We start from the raw sequence: 26,099 nt of genomic DNA, 5'->3' as shown, positions 1-26,099 counted from the left end.
TGAAGTGTCTGCTTAAATCTTTGCCCATTATTTTTAGCCTTATTATTATTGAGTTGTAGAAGTTCTTTAAGTATGCTTGATATAAGTCCTTTATCTGATATATGATTGTGTCTGTCTTTTCATTTCTCTTAATTTCAAAGTATCAACATTTTCTTTTATGATTTGAGCTCTTATGTCCCCTTTAAGAAATCCTTGACTAACCAAAGGTCACAAAGATTTCCTCCTATTTTTTCCTTCTAAAAGTTTTATACTTTTAGGCCAGACATTTAGGTCTATGATCCAATTTGAGTCAAGTTTTACGAATGGTGTAAGACAAAGGTAAATTTTTTTTTCATGTAAGTATTAATTTGTTGTAGCATCATTTGTGGAAAAGACTATTCTTTACCCATTGAATTATGTAGGCACATGTTGAAAATCATGAAAATTAGTTGACCATATATCTGTGGTTCTATTTCTCATGTATGTCTGTCTTTATGCCAATACCACAAAGTCTTTTTTTTTCCATTGGAGTTCAATTTGCCAACATATAGCATATCACCCAGTGCTCATCCTATCAAGTGCCCCCCTCAGAATACCACAAAGTCTTTTTTTTTTTTTTTTTACAAAGTCTTAATTAATGTTTCTTAATATTAGGTCTTGAAATCAGGTAGTATAACTCTTCCAACTCAGTTATTCTTTTTTAAAATTATTTTGTCCATTGTAGGGCTTTTACAATTCCATATAAATTTTACAACCAGATTCTAATACCAGCAGAAACCCTTTTGAATAAAAGAGTAACATAATCTGTCTTAAATTTTATTTTGTCTTAAATTTTAAAAGAATCACTCTGGTGACTGTGACTTGCCCAATATCAAAGCTGAGCTTCGATTATCCATTTTATAAAGGTATCTGAAATCTATTGGATGAAGTAAAAAACAAGCAAGCATCATCTTATCACTAAGCATTCTCAAGTAAATCTCAATGTATTGTATCACCCAAAGAGACTTTATTACTAGAAAACTTAATAGTATTATTAGAATGTTAAATATATTTGGACCAGGTCCAGAAAATGGAACTTATTCATGATTGCCATTGGCAAACTATTTGATGATGAAGAGAGTCTAAGCCCACAAAGAATGCCTCAAAAGGTGGAAGTTGTTGAGACCACAATATGGTGACATGTCTTCTTTCCTTGCTTGGCAGCTGTGTGATACAAAAGTAACAGGATTTTTTCTTAAATTCCATTAAATTTAACATACAGTGTTATATTAGTGTCAGATGTACCATATAGTGATTTAATTATTCTGTGCATTACTCGGTGCTCATCAAGATAAGTGTACTCTTTTTTAAAAAAAAAAAAAGATTTTATTTATTTATTTGAGAGAAGGTATGCCAGAGAGAGAGAGCACAAGCAGGGGGAGAAGCAGCTCCCTGGTAGGCAGGGAGCCCTAAGCGAAGGCAGACGCCTAACCAACTGAGGTACCCAGGTGCCCCAAGGTAAGTCTCTTAATCTCCTCATTTATTTCACCCATCCCACCAACCCATGTCCTCTCTGGTAGCCATTAGTTTGTTCTCTGAGTTAGGAGTCTGTTTTTTGGTTTGTCTCTTTTTTCCTTTGGAAGTAACGGGATTGGGATCCCCGGGTGGCGCAGTGGTTTGGCGCCTGCTTTTGGCCCAGGGCGCGATCCTGGGAGAACCGGGATTGAATCCCACATCGGGCTCCCGGTGCATGGAGCCTGCTTCTCCCTCTGCCTGTGTCTCTGCCTCTCTCTCTCTCTGTGTGTGACTATCATAAAAAAAAAAAAAAAAAAAGAAGTAACAGGATTTTTGGGGTGCCTGGGTGACTCAGTTAAGCATCTGCCTTCAGCTCAAGTCATGATCCTAGGGTCTTGGGATTGAACCCCTTCATATGACTCCCTCCATAGGGCTCAGTGGGGAGTCTGCTTCTCCGTCTTCCTCTGCTATTCCCCCTGCTCTGTGCTCTCTCTCTCTCTTGCTCTCTCTCTCAAATAAAATCTTTTTAAATAAGTAACAGGATTTTAAAAAATATTTTTATTTATTTCTTTTAAAGAGAGCACATGTGTACACATGAGTAGGGTGGGGGAGGAGGAGGGAGAGGGAGAGAGAATCTCAAGCAGACTTCACACTGAGTTCAGAGCCCAAGGCAGGGCTCAATCTCAGGATCCTGAGAGCACAACCCTGGGATCACAACCTGAGCCAAAACCAAAAGTCTGATACTTAACTGACTGAGCCACCCAGGCATCCCAAAAGTAACAGGATTTTTGAAAGCATATTGCTTGGATTCCTCTCTCTCTTTTTGTAGAGTCTTACTTTTTCCAGGGTTGTATATATATATTTTTTTAATGGAAGGAAAATGAATACCATTCTAAAATGGTATTCTTGGCAAAATTTCTTACCTGTCAGAAATCAGTCTGTTTCATATGCAAATAAGCAACAGCTTTTCTTGTAATCATAGTCCTCATTGGTAGTGGCTCTCCCTTTTATAAAATTTGGCATGTTCCATCTTTGTTGGAAGAGTTGTTCCAACTACAAGCCATTTGAATGTGCTGGAAACTATGGAAGTTGCCACTTAATTACTCACTTGGTAACCTTAGGCAGATCATTTAAACTGACCTTCATCTATTCTAGTAAAACACAGCTATCACCATTAACTACTCTTTAACGCAAGAGTTATAAGAATCAAATGTGATAATGTACATCATAATGTTCTGTGGACTCTTGAGGCACAGTGTACAAAATGTTGGTCACTAGAATTGCAAACAATAAATAGCGTTGATTCTGTGGACCCGCTTACATATTTTTAAAAATGTATTGAACTAAGCCAGTGATTATTGGGTAATTATAACATGCTTAGCATGGTACAACTTATTATGGGGTAGAAGAGAAGTGTACTTTGAGTGCCTGTACTCTTTGAGTATAATTTTAGCAGGGAGAAAAATCTTGCACACATTAAATAATGAGAGGCCAATAATAGTAGCTCATATTTGGAAATGCTTTTCAAGTCACTGATTTATCACATGCTTTATGCCTTCTCATTCTTTCAATTGTGTGCAGGATGTAGGACAGATATTTTTGTCTTCCTGTTACAGATGAGAAAACCCAGGCCCAGAAAGCTCAGGTGATTTCTCCAAAGTTAAAAAGCTTGTAAGCAGTGGAATTAGGACCCAAATCCAGAGTATTTTCTCTGACTGTTAGTCCAGAAAAGCTATTCTAGTAGTTCTCAAACTTTGATATGATTAGGAACCATTTAAGGAACTTGTTAAAAGTTGCAAGTTTTTGAATCAGTTCGTCTGGGTCTGAGAATCTGATCTTTAAATAGGTAGTCTGTATGATTCTCTTGTAGGTACACTGCAGTTTCTTTCTTAGCAATTTACTCTTCTGGCACAAACCATGAAAAGCAGAAGCAGAAAGCTACTACACTTCTGTTCAACTGGACTGCAGAGTATAGTGTTTATGAGCACAAATTCTGGAGCCAGGCTGCCCACATTTAAATCCTTTCAGGGGCACCTGGGTGGCTTAGTGGTGGAGCATCTGCCTTTGGCTCAGGTCATGATCCTGGGGTCTTAGGTTGGAGTCCCACATCAGGCTCCCCTCAGGGAGCCTGCTTCTCCCTTTGCCTATGTCTCTGCCTCTCTCGTGGTATCTCTCATGAATAAATAAATAAAATCTTAAAAAAAATAAATCCTCCTTTCACTGCTTACTAGTTGGGTAAATTATGTGACACTCTGTGCACCAGCTCCTCAACTATAAAATGGGGGTAGTACCAGTACATACCTCACAGGCTTGTAATGAAGATTAAATAAGTTATTGATTATAAAGTAATTAGTACGGTGCTGGCATACAGCAAGCTTTGTGTTTGCGAGAGGGGGAATGTGGCCCATAAAGAAACACTGCCTTATGAAAGATGAGGGGGGACAGCCTTTCTGAGATGCAGTGGCCTCATGTCTCACCTTACACAGTTCCCATTCCTTCTCACACCCACTCTTCTGATCTTGTGGATAGGTTTTGGCAACCCTGGCCCTCAGTTCTTTTGGAGGCAGACTATAGCCAGTTATTTCTGCCTGGAAACTAACTAGAAGATTCCAAGGGGCCCTCTAGCCTTAAGTCGACTTTGTTACTTTCTCCCATTTAAATCCACATTCACTGTTGAAGAAAATAAACCAACACAGTAAAGCTTGCTGATAGCCACTCCATCTGTATTATGGCACACAATGATGGCAAGAAGTTAAAGGTTTGATATATAGGTCTATTTTTTTATTGCCAGTCCCTGCCCCTGAAGAAAGTATTAAAATTTCCAGATGAGTAACCAAACAATAAATAGATGAGACAGTTGCTGTGAATATCTGATTTTTTGCATAATAATGAGATATTGCTGGATAATGCACTCTGCCATCCCCAGTTTGTCTAAATTATCATTTTGATTGGTCAAATGCATAAGAAAGATATACCAATAAAGTCATGTCAAGTGCTCCATTGCAAATTGATGCAGGATGGAAGTTTCTTTAGGTTTGAGGTGAGGTGGGGGCAGGGAGAATTGGTTCTTCAGTGAGTAACTTTGGGTAGATGTTTTCTTCAGCCAATTTGTAATCAAAGGCATCTGAAATCCTCGCTTCTCCAGGGCCACATGCATAAACATGAGGCAGTTTGTACCTTCTAAGGGCTCGTGTGTTGTTTTTGGAATTGAAAATAAGAACCAAATTTGGAAAAGAAGGGTTGTTCTAGGACATCTGAGGTTTGTTTTGTGTAGAGCATTTTCCCCTTGATTTTGTATCCCTGAGATACAGCATCAGAGTATTGATAGAACTTTTGAATCAGAAAGACCAGTCATTAGAGAACATGATGTCAGTAAATCCAAATAGCTCTTTTCCACCTAAAAAAATATGGAAGAATCATGTAAGTTCCAAATTGGGATGAAAACTAAAATTGCCTGAAGTATTTTGACTTGCAACTCTTCTTTCTTCTTGGTTATGTAACACTTGGTTTAATATGATTGGTAATTCATTCTGGATTTTATTTTTAAACTTTTCCTTTAGCTATGTTCAAGTATCATTTTCACCTGTTGTTCAGATTTAAATTTCCAAGGTCTGGCCTGTGAACTCCTTGAAATAAGGAGACACATCTTGGCATGACTGTGTGCTCTGAGGGGCTTGTACAAAGTAGATGCTCAGTAGGTGCACAGGCCTAGCACTTAGTCTAGGAATTCTTTTCTTTTTTTCAAGATTTTATTTATTTATTTATTTATTTATTTATTTATTTATTTATTTATTGGAGAGAGAACATGTGCATTTTTATGCACACACAAAGGAGAGTAGGACAAAGGAGCAGAGGGAGAAAGAATCCCAAGCAGACTCCTTGCTGAGCTCAGAACCCAAGCAGGGCAGGACCCTGAGATGACCTGAGCTGAAATAGAGTCCAATCTTAACTGACTGAGCCACCTAGGCATCCCTAGTCTAGGATTTCTAAACACATATTTTGAAATTTTTCAAAACAATAACCAAAAAGAAGATAGTTTTATATTTATTATAAACTACATATTGCAGTTATTTATCAGGCACCAACCATGGACCAAGCACCCTATAGATGTTAGCTCATTTACTGTGTACATCTCAGCAAAGAGGACATTTTTACTACTGTTTTGCAGGGAAAAAAACCAAGGTTACAAAATGTTTGGTTGTTAGGCCAAGATGACACAGTCAGCAAGTGAACTTGTATCCATGTGACTCCAAGACTCCTTTCATTAAGCCACACATTCTTTGCCATTATCATTATTGAAATTATATTACACAAACTCTTTTGTTTCCTAGATATCCTGGTCAGCAGTTGAACTGACACACACTCCCTATATTTGAATGCTTTGCAAATTGGCATGTAAGTCACCCCAGCTGTGGGAGCTGGGAACTGGCATCCTCAGAAATCCCACACGTCCAAGAGGCTGTTGGCAAAATTGAGCTAAAGAACCTTCTTGGAGTGATGGAGCTGAAGATTTCCTGGAAGTCAGTAGGCCACAATATTCTAGTGGGGGGTGGGGAGCAAAGCATGAATAAAAACTGAGAAAAAAAATTTTTTTAAGTTTTTCAATCATTTGAGCTTGTCTCAAAGTCTATAAAATATACAGTGTGATGAGTTGGGCATTGAAGGGAAATTATTGCAACCTCAAGGGAAGAATCTTTTGTTGGATTAATTAATTAACTCTACTTTGAGGATCGTCTGAGGAAAAAGTAGAAGCTGGATCAGGGATAATGTCTTTCCTATATTTAGTCACTATTGAAGATGACTTAATATATCTAGCATACCACTTATTCTTACAGATACTATTTATAGTTCATTGCTTTAAGCTCCAAGTATTGTATCTGTGCAGTGCTTCCCCCCTTCCCTCCCCAATGAATAAGTTCCTTGAAAACAAAGATTAACTATCTTATAGGACAGCATATCAGACCAGAGTATATATAATTGTAGTATCATAAATAATAAGTATTTGGTTTTTGTCCTAGGTTCCTGGCAAACAACTCCTAAAACCCTTGGAATTTATTATCTTTTATGTGCTAATGAGATGAGTCTAAGGGAAAGGCCCTACTAGATAGCTTCTGGAGGGGGGCTGGTCACCAGGAAAACCAACCAAGTGATAATAGGGTAGAACTTACAGGCCCATCTTCAAAGAAAGGGGGGGAGATGGGAGTTTGAATTCAATTGGTAAGTGGTCAGTGATTTAATCAATTGTACCTCCGTGGTAAGATCTCCATTAAAAGCTCTAAATGATGGGATTCAGGGAGCTTCCAGGTTGGTGAACATATTGTTGTGCTAAGAAGGTGGCTTTGCCCAGAGGTCATGAAAACTCTGTGCCCTACTCCCCTCCTTTAAATACTTTGCTATATGCATTTCTTCCATTTGGCTGTTCCTGAGTTATATTTTTCATAATAGCCTGATGAGTTTTTCTAGCAAATTATTGAAAATGAAGGAGGTAGCTGTGGGAACCTTTGAATTTGCAGTCAGTGAGCAGAAATGCAGGTATCCTGGGGACTCCATTTGCAGCTGGTGTCTAAAGTGGGGGCAGTCTTATGATACTGATCCCTTCATCTATGTCTGCTAACTCTGGATGGCTAGTGTCAGAATTAAGTTGAAATGTAGGACACTGGGGCAGCCCGAGTAGCTCAGTGGTTTAGCACCGCTTTCAGCCCGGAGCCTTGTCCTGGAGACTCAGGATCGAGTCCCATGTCGGGCTCCCTGCATGGAGCCTGCTTCTCCCTCTGCCTGTGTCTCTGCCTCTCTCTCTCTCCCTCTCTGTATCTCTCATGAATAAATAAATAAAATCTAAAATAAATAAATTAATTAAAATAAAATCTTAAAAAAAAAAAGAAATGTAGGACACCTGTTCAATGTTGGAAAGTCGGAGGATTATTTGTGGTTGTTTGGAAGAGACACATTTGATGTCGCAAAAGAAAACACAATATTTTATAAATGAATGAGTAAATGAAGGACTCTTTGTTACTTGGTATGCTTTAGTCACAAGTAAATGAAAACCTGATTCAAACTGACTTCAGTAGTAAAGGGAACTTAGAGGACTTTGAAAGATCCAGGGCAGGACCAGCATCAGGCAGTACTCTCTAGAGTGACTCAGTAATGTCCAAAAGACTGTTTCTGTCTTTCCACTATTCTGTAATGTCAGCTGTAGGGTGTAAGATGGTTTCCCTGGGGTTCCCAAAACAGCAGGAAAGAGTGACTGTCTGTGGAAGCATTCCTGTCAAAATTCTGAGAATCAGTTTGATTGTACCATCTGAGGTCACATGCCCACTTTGGACCAATCACTGTGCCTGAGAATGCCCTAAGTGGCTTACTATCAATATTTGATAGAAGCAGCCCTCTTATTATCTCATGTATTCCCAAAATGAAACTGGAAGTTTTGGAAAGAATAGATGGTAGGATGGCAACCAATTTCCATTCCACTTGGAATGTGCTCACATAACATAAAAAGTAATGTTGTTCCTAAATGTGTTCATTTTTTATTTACTGTCTTATTTTAATCAGCTAATCCCTATTATATGTTATACTCAGGATAGGTCAATAGGTCAGGCCTTACCAAAAACTAACTATGCAGTATTTTACATATTGTACCAAACCAATAGTGTGTTTAATAGTATTTTGTAAACTATATAGTCTATAAAAATATATGAGATGATCCCATGAGCAACTAGAGAAATATAAAAACATATTAGACGTCTAATATTTGATCCAAGCTTTGTAACAAACTTTGAATAATTTTAATAGCCCCCAAATTCACAATCAAATGGATTATTGATGAAAATTTAGACTTCATCTTGACCTTTTGCCAGATTTGAGGCTTATTACCACCCAATAAATGTAGGGATGGTAGCAAAGACCTCTTAGGTCAATTGGCACTTCAAGTTTTTAGCTCTCAGGTTGGCAGACTTTTTTCTTAAAGAGAGAAAAAATAAATATTTTAAAATGTGGTCTCTGTTGCAACTTAACTCTGCTATAGTACACAAAATCAGTGACACAATATATAAATGAATCAATATGGCTGTGTTCCAACAAAACTTTATAGGCACTGAAGTTTGATTTTCATATAATTTTCATGTAGTCGTGAAATTTTATTAGTCTTTTGATTTTTTTCAGGTATTTAAAATGTTATTTTTAGTTCACAGGCTGTACAAAAACAGGTGGTAGGCTGGATTTGGCTCATAGACTATAATTTGCCAACCCCAATTTTAGCTCAAAGCTGTAAACCATGAGACCTATGAAAATGGCATTACCTGAACCAATAATTTGTGCATTCATGAAAAACCTCACCTTATAAGTGAGATATAGAATCTGTAAGTTTAGTCATTATTTGTTTTGCCCCTGACACTAAACTTTTGATACCAGTGGATGATCCTCAATTCCTAGAATTCACACTTTTACCTGTATTTTTTTTAAAGATTTATTCATTCAGTTGAGAGAGAGAGAGAGTGAGAGAGAGAGAGCACACAAGTGGGGTCAGAGAGTGGGGGAGAGAATCCCAAGCAGAGTCTGAGCTCAGAGCCCAACATGGGACTCTATCCCACAACCCATGAGACCATGACCCATGAGACCACAACCTGGGCTGAAATCACGAGTCCAACGCTTAACTGATGAGCCACCTAGGCACCCCACACTTTTACCTTTAAAGTTAAAGATTTCTGAAGAAACGGAGTGATTTCAGGTTTTGACTGGATATCTTCAAGATTAGTTGGCATCTTTGTTGGAGCTGGTATAAATTTAGCACGTCCTTACCTTATTTAACTCACTGTTTTCTTCCCATAATCACTTTTTCTCAACCATCTGTATTTCCATCAATGGGACCCCATTCCTAGTTAACCAAGCTTGAATATTTAGTCATTGTATAGTGAATGTTCTCTAAGAATCCTGCTCAGTCTGAAGGGTTCTATGTAGTGGACCTGCCTCTGCAGGGCTTAGGGATGGGATATGACCCAATCAGAGTATGGTATCTCCTCAGCTAAAGTGATTGGTTTAGGGATGGGCAGATGACCCAAGGAGAAATAATCATACTCCTTCCTGGGACTTTTGTTAGAATAGAACAATCAGGTTGTTTTGGATTTGTTACTTGCAACCCAAGGCATCCTGACTAACTGAATTGCCATTTAATTCTTTTGGTTCATACCTCTCCTTCCCAGTACCTCCCAGCCTCACTAGTCAATCATCATGTCCTCTAATCTATTGGGTATGCTTTTCAAATCCATCCCTTTCTATTAATTATTTCACTATTACTTCCTTCTGTTTGTCACAGTAGCCACAGTGGTATCCTATTCAGTAAATATTTTTGAAAGACAAGCAGATGTTATCACGGCAGCAGAAGAGCACTGAATTTAGAGTGGGGTGGAAACTGGGTTTGAATCTTATTCAGCCACTTACTGGAAAACTTACTAACTCCTTTACATATTTGTTTCCCTGTTTATGTAATGAGAATTACTTCAGAAGTTTGCCATGAGGACTAAAGGAGAATCACATATATGAATCACACAGTACACATACACACTCAGCATCCAACCCAATTTTCTGTTTGCAGAGACTCACTCACAGGAAGTTGGCTGGCAAAGGATTTTGGGAAATAAAGTTTTCAGAACAAAGTATAGAGGGCTAAATTTGGATCTGAGAGGATAGGTAAATATAACCAGCTCAACATTCCTAATATAACTCTCATTTTTTTTTAGAGGAAAAAGGAAGGATCAGAGAATTTTAGTGATTTGCTCAATGCCCTTCTTTGAATTATTGACTCCGCACTGTTAATGTACCCCTTTAGGAATATTGCTATTATTTTCATTTTAGGAGAAGATTGTACCCAAATTATAAATTGTGAAGATGTCATTCTACTTCTCCTCTACTTTGAGGCCATACATGCCGATTAATGACATGTAGCATATGCCATATAGGACCACACATGTTGCTTTGAACAACTAGGGAAAAAGAAATAAAAGCTTACTGCTCTGCCAAGTTTATTGGTTCCAAAACAGGATACTTTTTTAAGGTTCAGGAAGGGTCATGTGAGTCAGCCTCCTCAACAGCATTTGAATTTCCAGTTACCACCAAGTTGGTGGTATCAATATCAGGAGCATTCTGAAATTTTTATTTATTTATTTATTTTATGATAGTTACAGAGAGAGAGAGAGAGAGAGAGGCAGAGACACAGGCAGAGGGAGAAGCAGGCTCCATGCACCAGGAGCCTGATGTGGGATTCGATCCAGGGTCTCCCGGATCGCGCCCTGGGCCAAAGGCGGGCGCCAAACCGCTGCGCCACCCAGGGATCCCAATCAGGAGCATTCTGAAAAATAAACATAACACATTGCAGCAGAAACAATCACAGAAAATTTCTACTCCAAAGTGGTAGCAGGCTTCATTTTTTTCATAAGAAAGTCAATAAATGAAGGCAAGACAAGGCCATCTTCTTTTTTTAAAATTTGTATTTATTTATTCATGAGAGACACAGAGAGAGAGGCAGAGACACAGGCAGAGGGAGAAGCAGGTTTCATGCAGGGAGTGTGGGATTCCATCCCAGGTCTCTAGGATCACACCCTGGGCTGAAGGTGGCGCTAAACCGCTGAGCCACCCAGGCTGCCCCAAGACCATCTTCTAACTAGATTTTTTAGTATCTAAAAGCATCTTCTAGTGTCCCATTTCTTATGCCATCAGAGAGTATGGACATTCACAGACCACCCCAGAGGACTGGCAGTTGACTGGCTGAGCCCTGCATGGGTGGATTTTTTTTTAAGATTTTATTTATTTATTCATGAGAGACACACACAGAGAGAGAGAGAGAGAGAGAGAGAGAGAGAGAGAGGCAGAGACACAGGCAAAGGGAGAAGCAGACCCCATGCAGGGAGCCTGATGCGGGACTTGATCCTGGAACTCCAGGATCACACCCTGGGCCGAAGGCAGGTGCTAAACCACTGAGCCACCCAGGGATCCCCTGGGTAGATGTTTTGAAACTCAGATGGAAGGTGAACAGAATAAGGGAGAAAGGTGCAAAAAGGACCCTGAACTTTGCAGGTGGATCCATCTTTAAAGATGAGGTGGGCTGAAAGGCTTCAGGACTAAGCACAATCATTTATTTGAGTGACAGTCCCAGAGCCTGTTGTAGTGGGGGCTTAGATGCAGTGCAGAGAGGCCAGAAACACAGCTTAGAAATCTTTGTTTGGCAAGTCGAACCACCAAACTGGGGTGAGGGGATCATAAAGCATGGATGAGCTTCACCAGCATTCTCCAGCCCAGTCACTGACTGTTAGGAAAAGGCTCCAAGCACAGAGCAAACTGGGAGCCCATTCTCCATGTATGAAGAAGACAAACTCAGAGGAGTCACTTGTAACTAAGGCAGGTGGTCCAAAGGGAGGTCAGCACGAAGACACACATACTTCTTAAAATGCATACCTATAAAATCTTTGTAAATGCCAGTCTCCTGGTAGTTGGATTGAAGAAGATATACGAGGACCCAAGCATACTTTTTAAAAGTAACGGTAAAGAAATGTGGACCTCAAAACACCAGATATTGAGCTCTTCCATATTCGATTCCATTAACAACAAACAAAATTGTATTTACTGAGATAGAAAGTTACCCCTAACTTTTTCCTTCCTTTTTTCCTCCTCCTCTCCCTTCTTTTTCCCTTCTTTCTAAAATTATAGTGTAGGGACAAGAGTGGTACTTCTTTTGCCTTCTGACTTATTTTGCCAGCTGACATAGACCGTAAGGAAAGAAAAATACACACAGGTCAGTAATTTTCTCCTAACTACTAAAGCACGTCTCTGCCTAGATTTCATATTGGCTCATTCCCAAAGGATTTGAGTTAATCGTACATGGATCCAGTTTGGTTGAATACACTTTAAGATCCATTTTTTTCTCAGGGGAATGGTGTTCCATGGTGACTTTTTTGGTATATGATCTAAGATCAGAGATCAGATATTGCTGTGAACTAGCATTGACGGGTATTTCTAGTTTTGTTGAGGTATTACTTCTCCCCCTATCCCTAGCCACATAAATTAAATAGAAGATAGTTTATGAAGATAATGCAATTTAGTGACTGGTAACTCACAGCAAAGCTGGGGAGAAAAGAGAAGTGACAAAAGAATAATTAGCAGCTGCAAAAATCATTTTGTGTCTGAGACAGTTGGTTTAAAGCTGGCAGAGGGTGATCCTCCTTCTCCCTCTGCACACTTTAATGAGCTTAATCGAGCCCTTGAGTTTATGAAATCATGTGAGCTGCTATCAATAACAAAAGTATCTTGATATTAAACCAGATTTTACTGAAAGTCCATTGGACATTGACACCATTACTAGCTGGGTAACCTTGGGCAAATTAGTTAAATGCCCAGTGCCTCAATATTCCCATCTGTAAAATACACATCATAAAAAGCACCTGTCACATAAGGCTGTTATTAGGGTTAAATGAGTTAATATTTGTAAAGAACTTAGAATAGTACCTGGCATATAGTAAATGCTACATAAGCATTAATTAAATTCTTAAAGTGTCAGGGAAGTAGTACAAGCCATTGGTTGATGGGGAAAAGAAAACTAAAAGTGCACTGATTTTTACACTTGTCATCTTTATGTACCTGGGTGTCAAACTGTTTCCTGTCCTTTTAACAGTCTTAACAGTTTGTCCACATCATATCTTTAAATCTGTGAAAAGGGGGATCCCCGGGTGGCTCAGCGGTTTGGCACCTGCCTTCGGCCCAGGACGTGACCCTGAAGTCTCGGGATTAAGTCCCATGTCGAGCTTCCTGCATGGAGCCTGCTTCTCCCTCTGATTGTGTCTCTGCGCCTCTCTCTCTCTCTCTGTCTCTTATGAATAAATAAAATCTTTAAAAATAAATAAATAAATCTATGAAGAGGCCCACTTTGGGAGAATATACAAAAGAGTGGCCACAGTTTCCCTTGCTATCGCACCCCTTTTTCACTGCCAGGTTACTTCAGGGGTTTGGGAACAGAAGGGCAGACAGTGGAAATGTGAGGCTTAAAAAATAGCATGAAAAATAGACCTTCCCTCTACGAGTCTGCAATCTATCCTGAAGAGCTTAAGGCTAAATTCCTCTCAGGCAGGACAATTTCTGATAGCTATTTTTATTTTACTATTTTTCTATCAGACAGTAATGGTAACTTAAGTTTACATGACACTTTGCAGCACTTTCATCTACTTTGCTCCACTTGATCATTGAGACAAGCCTTTGAGCGAACCCTTATTCTCCACAAGAGACAGTTAACTGAGAGTTAAGGAGATTGCTCAGGACCATTTAGGTAAAAAGTGATAAAACTAGGACTCAAACTCAGATCTTCTGACCAAAATATTTTCTTGCAAGATCTTGTTTATGCAGGTGATGCTTAGTAATTGGATTTAATCAGACTGAGTTGAATTGGCTTGAACTGAATTAAAAGGACATGTGTTAAGATGTCCTGGGGGACCTGTTTAAAGAACCATGATAACAAAGACATCAGATTTTCATCCAGTTAGTCTGCTTTCTCTCAGCCTTCCTTTTTCTCTCCTCCTGTACTCCTGTATCTCTCCTCTTTCTGTCAAGTGAGTTAAACAGGGTAGGATTGATCAGCTCTGGGAATGATGGTTGAGAGACTATGGAAAAGTAATTGTGAACAAATTCCTTTGGTTCCAAGATCCCCCCCCCCCCCCCCCCCATCAAAAGACGTTTATTCCAATTCAGGAGAGTGATTCCAGGTGTAACCACAAGTTTCATTTATTCTTCTTTCTGAGTCTGCTCCAGGCTACCTGGATGTTGTTCCATTGACAAGTACCTGTTCAGCACCTGTATCATGTCTGACACAGTTAAAAACAAATTTGTTAAAAATAATTAAGATCTCAAGAACCTAGAGTGGGGAAATCAGACATGAAAATATTATATAAGAATGGGCAAAATGAAATGCCAAAATAAGGAGACAAATTCTGAGGCTCTGATTCTTTGCCCTTCTTTGCTATTCCCCCCGACTCCCTCCCCTGGCCCACTCGTGCTATCTCCCATCTTGAGAATTGGCCATGTCAAAGCAACTAAGAAATTACATATTCACACCTGCTGTGGACCTGGACCCTCTAGACTTGTGGAAGTCTGGAAGACTATTTGCTCTCGGTTTTAGGGACAGTATCAAGAAGTTAAGAAATGATTCAGGGGATCCCTGGGTGGCGCAGCGGTTTGGCGCCTGCCTTTGGCCCAGGGCGCGATCCTGGAGACCCGGGATCGAATCCCACAAATGATTCATATTGATGGTAGCTCTCTTGGTCTTTAGACCTGGGACTTAGCAATGACCCTTCCCTCTTGTTACACCAACTACCCAGCGCCCCCATTTAAAAAGTTGACAGCTTGTTATGCTGTGTAAACTGCCTTAAAATGATGTGAGCCTACATTATCAGATAAGTCTTCATTTTGACAATTTCAGTACTTTCTTGATTTCTGATTTTCAGTGGCATTTGGCATTTAAGACTGAACTTCTGTTTTATTTTCAGAACCTGACTTTGGTACTGTTACATTATTTGGATGTAGATAAAAGAAATGTATCAGTGGGATTCACCAAATGAGTGAGATAAAAGAATTGGCTTACCTGGAATTTCTCAGGACCTTCCAACTCTTAACATTCAGTGTCTTTTGATTCCAAGTTGAGTCAATATTGCTCGGGGTTCCAGCACAAATGTATTTTATTTTACATGATTGGAAATAGTGCTTCATTAGTCGTGAAAGATGTTCACCACAACAATCTTTGTATTGGCAAAAGCAAACAAACGAAACCTAAAAACATTCAGAATGCCCCATTTAGGCATTTAGTCTTTCATTCCACTGGTATACTATACAAATATTAACATGGATGTTTGTGAAAATTATGTTGTGAAAACATGGTAAATGCTTATGATATAATGTTGGGGAAAAGAAAGCTATACAAATTAGTCTACTCATAATTACATAAAATATTGAAAGGAGAAATTATTTTAAAATAGCATCAGAAAAATACAGGAAAAAACATTAATATAGTTGTAGTATTTTTACAGTAAAAAGTAGGTTTCTAAATGGAATAGAACAGAACCAAACCAATTATATATTTAGAAATGCATAAAAATCTCTCCATAAACTCCACCATTTCTCACTGCAGTGAAATTCCAAGTAATTATTTTATATGATTTATTCAGCATCTGTCATTTTAAGAATTGGATAATGTTTGGCTACACAGCAAAGAATAATTAGCAATATAATTAATCAAATTGCTGTTTATATTTCTGTGTCAAAGTTAATCATTTTCATTTTCTTGTTTTATGGAAAGGGTTCCTTTATTAAAGCCACAAGTAAATTTAAATGCATTTCACATGTTTTAATTGTACAACCTGAGTATCACAGCTGAAGCTATAGTCAATACTCTCATTTACTGACGCCTAGAACAAAGGCATAGGGTTTTTACCTAAGCTAAACTAACGGGACTATTTTCAGAACTCCTATTCATTCAGTTAATTGTTTTGTGTCAGGAACAGGAAGCATTGCATATACATGATCTGGACTAATCTGATAGTCATAAAATTTCATCCTTGCCTGTTCTGCGTGCCCTCTCCCTATCCACCAACACTCACCACAAGGATGAGAACTGTTAGTATCTTCCAGGCAGTCACAGAAATGTTCGATTCAGTCTGACTATTACATGGAACATGGGAGGGTTGGGTAGTCATTCATCAGTTTTTCTTCAGTATGAAATCATGCTAGGTATCTTGAGACAGACCATTATGTCACGTTTGTTGTTGTTTTTGTAGTTGACATAAATATCATGGTACCCAGGGTGATGAGGAACTTTCCAATGATCGTTTTTATTGTTTTAGATATAGGCTTTCAGTCTATCAGACGTAGGTAAATAAATAAAATATGTGTTGGTATTTCCAAGTGAGCCAGACATTTGCTGCTCTGTGTTTCACTGTAGCAGGTCTAGTGGGGGAGTTCAGATGCTCAGAGTTTTCCTGTTGTGTGAAACCATTCTTGGCTGTAATGTCTCTCCAAGGAGCTGCTCTAATTAATGCAAAATGCTCTAGATACTACTTAATAAATACTAAGCTTCCTCTAAGTGGCACAAAATTCAGATCCTTTATTGAACAGTTTCTCTCTATGTTGCTGTGTTGAAATCATCAGACCAATACATTGTATTTCAGGAAGGAGGGGAGAGAACTCTATAGCAAAAGCAGAATTTGAAAACATTTATTTCTGCAAACCAACAACTTTTTCTATACTGTATACCTTAGTAACCCAGTCAACAGGGAGCACTCTGGGGAAGAAATTAACTGAGCAAATAAAAATATACAGACTGTAAAGCATGAATCAGAATCACAGTGCCTCTAAACAACAGATACTTAAAGAATGCTTTTTATCTGTGAGCTTAATCTGCTCTAATTAATGCTCCCAGTTTGTTCCTTCAAAAGCTTGCAACTGATTTGACATCAGTTATTTGCAGACACTGGCAAAAGGAGGCTGCCTGCAAAGAAGAACCCTTTGTCCATATATTCTTGAAATTTTCTATCAAGAACATCTTCCAAGGAAAGTTTTATTTAGCCAGCTACAATTTTTCACGGATAATTTCTGATTACTTTACTATTAGTTCCAGTGAGTTTGTTAGCTTATGGTTATAAAACAATCAACTATTTCTTCAGTATCTTTTTTATATCTGTAGGTCTGAGCCACCTTCCATCCCCAGTTCCACATACCAATGCCACAAATTAAATGAAGAATCACTTAAATTTGACCTTACAGATCTAGAAGCTAAATTGAAAAGTGTTCAAGGTTTTGATGTTCCTGGGATAAGTACCAAGTAAAATTTTGAAATGCATAGAAAACCCTCCAAATAGTTTCTCCTTCAGATCAGATCTCATTTAGACTTCAAATTTGAGTAAAACTGGTTCATTCCTCTGTAATCATACCTTGAAAGCTGAGAGGTCTGCTTCTTTCCTGTGCCCTGCTTTGCTTCTGGAAGCAGCTTTTAACAGTCACTGTAAGCTTTCTGAGATGTTGACATGTAAAAGTCTATAAAGTTAACCAGAACAAAAATGTCAGTCATAGAACATACAGGATAGAAGTATTGCCACAGGATTATCTCAATTACCACTGACACATGTAGCTCGATTTGGGGGCGGGGGTTGTTTTATTGTCTTACTGTTTTTGTTTTTTATACGAGAATGGGAAAGGAAAATGTAGGAGGATTCTGACTTGGAAATTCTAACCAAAGAGTATCTCTTTTCTTGGTTTTTACACAAGTTTACCATCATGGTGTTCAGATAGAGTAGTTTCAGAAGGAGGAGGGGGGAGAGAGTGAAAAACAGTGACAGAGAATTGACCAGGTGAGGTTGACAGCTCTGCTTTCAAATCTGTCGTGACATCACTGACCAGATATTAGTGGAAGGAAGGAAGGAAGGAAGAAAATAGTTGACCCAGATGCGATTCTAGTCTTTGAAAACAAGCAGTTTTATGTAATCCATGCCAAGCAAGGAAGTAGGAGACTTGGGAGATGTGTGTGATATAATAATGCTTATATTGATGTAAATAAAGATTTATTTAAAGAGTTACCTCAGACCTGAGCGTTAGTTGACCACCAAAGAGCTTCTTGGGAATCCTGAGGCCCACATTGCCACCCCCACTCACTTTCTTCCCCTCCCCCATTTTTTTCAGAAGCCAGAGGATGCCTGCTGCATCTTGCACTGTAGTGCAAACAGATCCCCGCAAAGAGAGAGGAAGATAAAATGAATTTAAATTCCAAAGGGGTTCCAGTGCCGGTTTCCTAGTCCCCGAGTCAGCAATGTGTTTGTGAAAATTCAGCCTTTTTGTCTCCCAGTAAAAAGGAGCTAAATCTACATCGGTGGCCCAGTCTCGGGTTGCTATTCTTTGCATTTTCTATTCGAGTGAATGAGAGTGAATGAAGTGGCCGGGACCCTTCATTTGATCTACTCAATTGCATAAAGTGACAGAATTCTAATATATTTGTTTAATGCTCTTCAATGGGCTTTCACTTTTTTGCTTGCAAATGAAGCATCCGTGGGCAAAGTTTCATCCCCCTTTAACACTGGGACATATTTCATAACTCAGGCTGTGGTTTGAAGTGATCTTGAGAGGAGTTTTAGACTCAAAAAGTGGAAAATAAAGAAACAGATGTGAAGTTATTGTAAATTCCTAGAGTGGGCTCTGGGGCTATTGTGCCCCCACGGCGGGCGGTCCAGGGGCTGTGCCTTTCATGCTGTAATTGAAACATATTAATTAGATAATTTGTTGTTAGTTTAAACGAAACAAATGCATCCCCTTTGAGGCTTCACAGCCGGTGGGTTGGGTTGTTTTTGTTTTGTTTTTGTTTGAGTGTCTCAGTGCATATGTGGCTTCAGGGGAAAAAATTAATTGACATTTATATTAAGAATTTGAGAACAGATCCTGGTCCATTTCGTTTCTTAAATGGATACCTTTAAAAAAGAGAGTTTCTATTGGTAAATGTATAAACCATGCCCCCACCCCAACCATGCATACACTCAAGTAAAACCTGTTTTCGGCACTCCATTGGCTTCTTCCTCCCACCCACCCCTCAACTTCACCCCACTGGAGTACCTGGCCAGATTTATGCTTCCAATACGCTCAACGCTCTTGTCTATTTTAAAGGAATTAAACTCACTGGTATAATATTTAAACCATTCTAAGGATCGTTTACTAGTATTGCTCCTGTTAGTCTCCAGGCTTCTCAAAATCCCCGCTCAGGCAAGAGCAACAGTGAGAACTTCTGCAGCTTCTCTCTTGAGAAAGTGCACAAAATTCATCCATTGTGCAAGCATTTCCCCAATCACAGAGAAAGCCATTTAAAAACACAATTGAGTACAGAATCATGTTAAAAACCAAAAGTAACAGGACAGCCAAGTTTCCAAATCAAAAGCCTAATTTTTAAAAAGGCCCACGTTTGCAAAATAGAAAATAGAAGTTAACTCGGTCTTCTGGATAAGACCCCAATATATATCTCACTGCATAATGTTGTCTCTTCCAGTTTTATTTTAAAGCTGTGTGTATTGACTTTGGACTTGAGCCAGGTGAAGAGATTTAACATGACAAAGAGAGCCATTGAAGGTATCATAGTTATAAACTTCCTTGTTTGTGGGGGCACTTCAGCTAAACAGGGCGCAAGTCTCAAAGCTGGGGATGGAGCAGGGTGGAGACGGTTGTTTGGGATTGCCTTTGGATTTCTGATCAAGGTTAAAATATCATCAGTGGATTTTTTACTTTACTCATTCAACTTTGTCTGAGAAAAGATGTCTGCAGTTGTGAAAAGAGGGCTCACAATGCCCAAGTTATTTCATTCTTTGCAGTATACCATGACGAGCTTACTAGCTGAAAAGAACATTTTCAGATAGTGAGTTGAAAATCACTCCTTTGCTAAAAATCAGAAAGAGGATCTGCATCTTACTTACCCACATTTATTAAATGTATGTATGTGTATATTTATACATATGCATTTTACTGCCTATTATAGGACAAATATTTTACCTGATTATCTAAGCTGGTAATTTATAAAATTTTTAAGGCTCATGTTAGCCCTTTATGTTTCCTTCATTCCCAGTTTGAATTCAGTGTTAGTAAATTCAATGAGATTAGAATATTCCAGAAATGGCTTTAATTTTATTTTGCAGGAAGTAATGACAATGTATTTAATTTCTTTTAATATAGATGATTTCTTGTTGAGAACAAAGTTTCAAGAGTTTCATAGCTCAGGGTGGATAAGTTTTCCAGGCTTTCTTTTGCTGATCTTGTTGATATAATTGTGAATTGGGCTTGATGAATGAGTTTAGTTGTCCCCTGTCTGACGAGCTTTAGTAGCTTCATGCATTTTAATCAGTCCAATGATTCATTTATTTTCCACTTTTTTTTTTTTTTTGGGGCTGTGTGTGGGATCCTTCCTTTTCAAAAATGCTCACAACAGGATTAATTACCCTTTGCATTAATCCTAATTTTTTTTTCCAGATAACCCTGTAAATATGTAAGGGTTGCAGGTGCTAAGGATTCTCCTTATGGAGTTATAGTGATCATGATTTTTGTGTGGGTTTCTCTGTACTGCGCAAAGGTCTTTGTTTAATCATATTACACAGTAAAGTGTTAATCACCATTTAAGTTTTTCTTTGTCTTGTAACTTCATTAGTTGAACACACACCTCACTCTGGAAATATCATGACCCCTTCAGTAAAGTTTCAGTTGGCCTTATGCCATAAATTCCTGCCAAATTGTAATTCTCTCCAAAAATCTGAAGAAAAGCAAATACTTAGAGTTAAGCATTTAAATTAACTGCATTTTCTTGCCTAAAATAAATTCTTCGAGCATTATTTTCCTACATGAAGGAGTGAAAAGAAATCTGTTCTATTCAAAGTGAACAGGTTTCTTGACATGCAAGGTGAACTTCTAGGTAACTCCTGAAAAGGAAAATTTCCACAACTGAAGTAATTTAAAGGAACAAGGAAATGAATACTCTAAAATAAGGTGCATCAGAATATGAGCACTGAATATACAAGTCTGTTTTTACTTTTTGTGTCTCCATATAGCCTCTACCTGGTTTCTACATAAGCCTTACATTCAATATATTTTGTAAAATGTAACTTTTCAGATAGACAAAAATACATAGAGAGCATTTCATTTTTCTAGTGACAGTTTTTCAGCACTAGTGCGTCTGATCTATTCTAGAAATAGTTTCCTCTTTCCCTCTGATTCAGGAGTCCATTTGAATAATTTCTTCCCCAATCTGTAAGTGCGTAAGAGGAGATGTGACTATTTTAGAAATAAGATATTAAAAAGACAAACTATTCAGACAACATATTATAAAAAGCATATTAGAGAAGTACTACATCTATCTTTTGTAAAGATATTGTTTGCAGCAACTCTTCAAAAACACACAAAACTAAAATTTGGATTTACATATTTTAATGAGAAAATATTATTTGGACTAGATTCATAATTTAATGTAGACACCTTTTTAAAATTCTTTGTCTTAAAACAGGCATGCTGGGAACAAGAACATCAATATTTAAAATGCCATGCTAATTTTGAACAGAGAAGGAGAAAAATGAAAGGTAAAAATTTTACAGCCCTGATGACACTACAACTTTTTTTTTTTTTAACTTAAGCAGGTCACACCAGAACAACAGTTCGTTTTCCAGCAAATTACCTAAGACTCTAAAGGAATATAGCAAACAAAAGTGCATTTTACACAGTGTATAATCATTCCTATTCACAAGCATTTACATCTCTTTGCAGCCCTTTAGCTTCTTGGGAAAGTTCTTGTGGCAAACAGAAAGACTTGTCCATGGGAGACCTATCCGGTGACATCTCCTTCACGTTACCAGTCAGCTATCTAAGTTCTCGGGTTGCCCTTCATGCTTTCTTAGCTTGGGCTAATTTCATTTTCATTTTCATTTTTTTTTTTTCTCCTTTCCTTCCAACAATAAAATAAATAGCTAAAAGGTCTCTAAGTAGTCGGAAAGTTAACATCCCTATTAACTTTCCCATCCCCCCATCCCTCCCCTAAACCTGGCCAGAAATGAAGAGTAAACATTCACATTACAACAGGTACTTGTAAAGTGGGCTTTGCCCGCTCGCCCGCCAAGCAATACAGATTCAAGTTCACTGTTTACATTTTCCCGGGCGCCTTTGTAAACAATACTACAAGGTTACTTTTAGTTTTGTTTTGCTCGTGTTGAGGACGAGCGTCCCCTTCTCAGTTTGGCAGCCTCTCCCCTAGCTCCCAGTGCCTGGAGCCTCTGGCAGGAAACAAAACCCAAAACAAAACTCCGCAGAAGCTGGGGAGGCAGGGCCGCTCCTCCGGGAAGCTGTGGTCCGCCCAGCCCCGGCCGGATGGGCGGAGGCGAGCGGGGTAGGAAGATTAGTGGTCCCCCTTCCCGGCAGATTTCCAAGGCGTAAAGGAGATCCGGCCCTGCGCGGCGCGGCTGCAGCGCTCAGGGAAGCTCTGTTCGAGGAAACCTCTGAGACGGGTTCTCTGGTCTGGAGCTCACTGCGCGGAGTCCCGGGACCCGCCGATCCCAGCCCGGGGAAGACGCGCTCCTCTCCGCGCAGGCGGGAGGCAGGATTTCCCCAGTCCCCTGCCTCTTAAATGGGAGGGGGTGTCGGGGGTGTCGGGGGTGTCGGGGGCCCCGGGGATCGGAGGGCTTGTCTCAGGTGTCTTGTGGAGGCGAGGACAGCTCCCACGCGCCTCCAGGCCATCTGCAAGTTTGTGTTTTGTCTCCTGGGTCCAAACAGAGTTCTCGTGGCGGGGGGAGAGAGCGTTGGCCGAAGGTGAAGTGGACAAGTTAGGGCGGCGGTCCTAGGTGGGGAAGGGCAGGACTGGGAAGCAGGGAAGGCGAAGAAGCTGGCGGGGAGGGGAACAAGAGGGGGCTCCGGCTGCTGCGGGTCAGTGCACCGCCACCGAGTGCAAGGCGGAGGCCGGGCTGGTGAGCGTTTCACTGGGAGTGGCGGGGCTGCTTTGGCTGGTGGCTGTTTGCGAGGACGTGGGGCTGAGCGAGGGCGGCGAGTTCGAGAGCAAGGTGGGGATGGGCGCAGGCAACGCGGGCAGGGCGGGCACTGCGGCCGGTGTGGGCTTGATGGGCACGGGGATTGCGGGCAGCGTCTGGCCTGCTGCGTGGCACAGCGGCTTCAGGGGCACGCCGTAGGCGCTGTAATCGCCGCTAGCCATGGAGATAGGGGTGGCCGAATCGATCATGCCCGCGGAGCCGTACACGTGCGGCCAGCCAGTACCCAGCGAGCTGCTCATGGTAGTCAACTGGTTGGGGAGCGGGTAGGCGGCGGGCACGGGCTGCATGGCGGAGAAGGCCAGCCCCCCGGGCATCTTGTACTCGCGAGCGATGATATTCTCGATGGCAAAGGGGTGCTTGAAGCCCGAGGGCTGCGCCACGCCGCCCAGGTTGTAGGCGGCGGCGGGCATCTGTGGCAGGTGCGTGCCGGAGGCCGCCAGCGCGCTGAGGCGCAGCTTGGCCTGCTGCTGCAGGTACTGCGCGGCGTCGGCGGGCTTGCTGGGCGCCAGGTGGTCGGACTTGAGCACCTTGAAGCGCTTGCGGCGCCGCAGGAAGCTGCCGTTCTCGAACATGTCCCCGCAGCTGGGATGCAGCGCCCAGAAGCTGCCCTTGCCGGGCTGGTCTGGCCGCCGCGGGATCTTGATGAAGCAGTCGTTGAAGGAGAGGTTGTGGCGCAGGCTGTTCTGCCAGCGCTGCGTGTTCTCCCGGTAGTAGGGGAAGCGGTCCATGATGAACTTGTAGATCTCGCTCAGCGGCAGCATCTTCTCGGGCGAGCTCTGGATGGCCATGGCGGTCAGCGAGATATACGAGTAGGGCGGCTTTTGGTCGCTGTACGTGTTGCGGCCGGGCCGAGGCATCTTCTTGTTTGCCCTCTTCTCGCTCTGGGTCCGCGCGGGCCGGCGGCTGCTAGGATCTGCACAGGGGTGGGGGGGGAGATAATGGGAAGGAGAGGGCATGGATGCACAGACAGACACCGCGAGGTCAGCCAGGCCGAGCACAGGCCAGACGTGGTGGGCAGGGGCTGCGGCGCGGGGTCAGCCCGCGCCCGCGCTCCTCGCTCCTCGCTCCTCGCTCCTCGCTGCTCGCTGCTCGCGGGCAACTTTGAGCCTAGAGTTGGGTGCGGCCAGGGGGGCGCGGGAAGGGAAGCCGGTACGCGGCGCGACGGAAGCATGGAAGTAAGCTGGACCTGGCGCGGGGACTGGGGCAGGGATGCCCCTAGAGAGCTCACCTTAAAGTTGCTCCAAGTTGTGCGTCCGCATCCGGGATGGCACGGCACCCTCGGGTCCCTCCCAGTGCGCGTTGCCGCGTCGGGTCTCGCCGGGGCTCCGCGCGTCTTGAGCCGCCCAGCTCAGCCCCGCAGCGCCGGGAGCCGACCAGTCCGCCGCGCTCCTGGCCGCGAGATCCCCGGGCGGCCGCGCTCGGCTGCGGAGTCCGGGCGCAGACGGCAGCGGCGGCGGCCTCGGGGCTCCGGAGGGCGCTGCTGTGGGCTCCGCGGCTCCGCTGAGCTAGGTGGCTGCCTCCATGTCCTCCCTCGAACCATCTGATAGTTTTAAGCGGTGACAGGAGCAGAAAAGACCCCTGTAGCGGCGCTTCATTAATGTGCCACTTCTTAGCTATCATATGACAATCGCCTTGGGAGGAGGAGGAAGAGGAGGGGGAGCGGGGGCTGCAGAGGGAGGGGACTGAGCGAGAGGGGAGAGCCTGGCCAGCTCTGGTTTCTTTCACACCTATTTACATGGACACCTTGGCCAATAGGAATCACTTCCAGCTCAAGCCTGGGCGAGGGGGAAGAGCCTCGGCCACCGGTGGTGAGCGGGACGCCGGCCGGGGTGCGCGGTGTGGAGGTATGAGGAGGTGGCGGCCGCGGAGCAGGGATTCAGGCGACCACTCACGTTCACAGACCGAGCTGCCGCGCAGATGATGTTTGACATGGAAATTGCTTGGCTGGGGTATTCTGTTTCCTCTGCATTGTATCGGGTTTGTATTGTTAGCTAACTTAAGGCACGGCTTGCCCCTGAAGCAGACCCTTTTCCTGCGCTTGGCAATACAGGGCTGGTTGCATGGGTTATTATAATGAAAATACACCCTTCCCCCTGGCCCTGCAAGAGGCAGGTCAAAGTTTGATTTGACCTTCCTAGGCTGCTGCCATAGCTTTACACAGTAGGTGTGTGTCCTTTACGTGATGGGGTCTAAAAAATACTTACAAAAATATAATCGGACAGCCACTTGTAAAAAGCCCATTTTCTAAATGTATTGGCCAAATTAAAGGGAAAAAAAGTCTCTCTGAGCGAATAGGCAGGGTCTTCACTCTAAAAGTCCTCTAGGAATTTAATTAGACACAGGATGAAGGCTCTGGGGTTGTTGGGGCAGACAGTGTGTGGATCTGGGGGAGGGCCTGAGTTTGTTTGACACACTTTATCACCAGATAAATGGCAGGGTCTCATGCTTTCCCCAGGTGGTTTGAAACTTTAGGAGTTAGGCATTGCATGGAAGTTTGCATTTTACAGCCGGAACTTTCTCCCATTCTCCATCACTCCCTCCACCACCACCACCACCACCACCCCACAATAGAAAGAACATAGGGTTTAGAGAGCCCATCAAACGCTGCCTACAGACCCACTAAAACAGCAGCACCTTCTAGACTCGGAAGAACCGAAGTGTTTTCCTTTGGGGGAGAAAGGAGAGAGTGGGGATGTGCCTAGGGTCCCCCTGCCTGGTGCCAGCAGTAGGCTCCCTTTGGTTCGGATTAGTCTCCGGAGATTCAATGAATTATTCTTATTATCATTATTATTATCATCATCATCGTCGTGGGAGGCGGTGGCAGTGGCGACGGTAGCGGCGGCGGCGGCGGCAGCAACATCATCATCATCATATTGCTATGAAATAGTGAGTCGACCCTGCCAGTGAACACTCACGCTGGAATAGACACTAGGAGTTCCCACTGATTTCTGCACATTCTCTGACCTTTATGGTTTCTAAAAGAAATTCCTTTTACCTCATTGTTAATAACTCAATCTCTACAGCCCACACTGAATCATCTTCAATCCGGAAATGTAA

General features: G+C 41.7%; 1 protein-coding gene across 1 annotated transcript; it reads right to left on the bottom strand.

Annotated features, from left to right (window-relative positions):
- Nucleotides 1–21,416: 21,416 nt before the first annotated feature.
- Nucleotides 21,417–24,638, bottom strand: FOXB1 (forkhead box B1). Its single transcript, XM_025995287.2, has 2 exons — nt 24,271–24,638; nt 21,417–23,955 (listed from the first exon to the last, which is right to left on the bottom strand). The coding sequence occupies exon 2, from the start codon at nt 23,897–23,899 to the stop codon at nt 22,922–22,924; it is 978 nt and encodes a 325-aa protein (XP_025851072.1). The 5' UTR covers nt 23,900–23,955; nt 24,271–24,638; the 3' UTR covers nt 21,417–22,921.
- Nucleotides 24,639–26,099: the final 1,461 nt, after the last annotated feature.

The sequence above is a fragment of the Vulpes vulpes genome, chromosome 15 (genome assembly GCF_048418805.1).
Source record: "Vulpes vulpes isolate BD-2025 chromosome 15, VulVul3, whole genome shotgun sequence".
NCBI lineage: Eukaryota > Metazoa > Chordata > Mammalia > Carnivora > Canidae > Vulpes > Vulpes vulpes.
This window is presented reverse-complemented; position numbering and strand designations above follow the sequence as displayed.

Coding starts and splice junctions, on each gene's coding strand:
- FOXB1 (XM_025995287.2), bottom strand. CDS start 23,899: ATGCCTCGGCCCGGCCGCAACACGTACAGCGACCAAAAGCCGCCCTAC.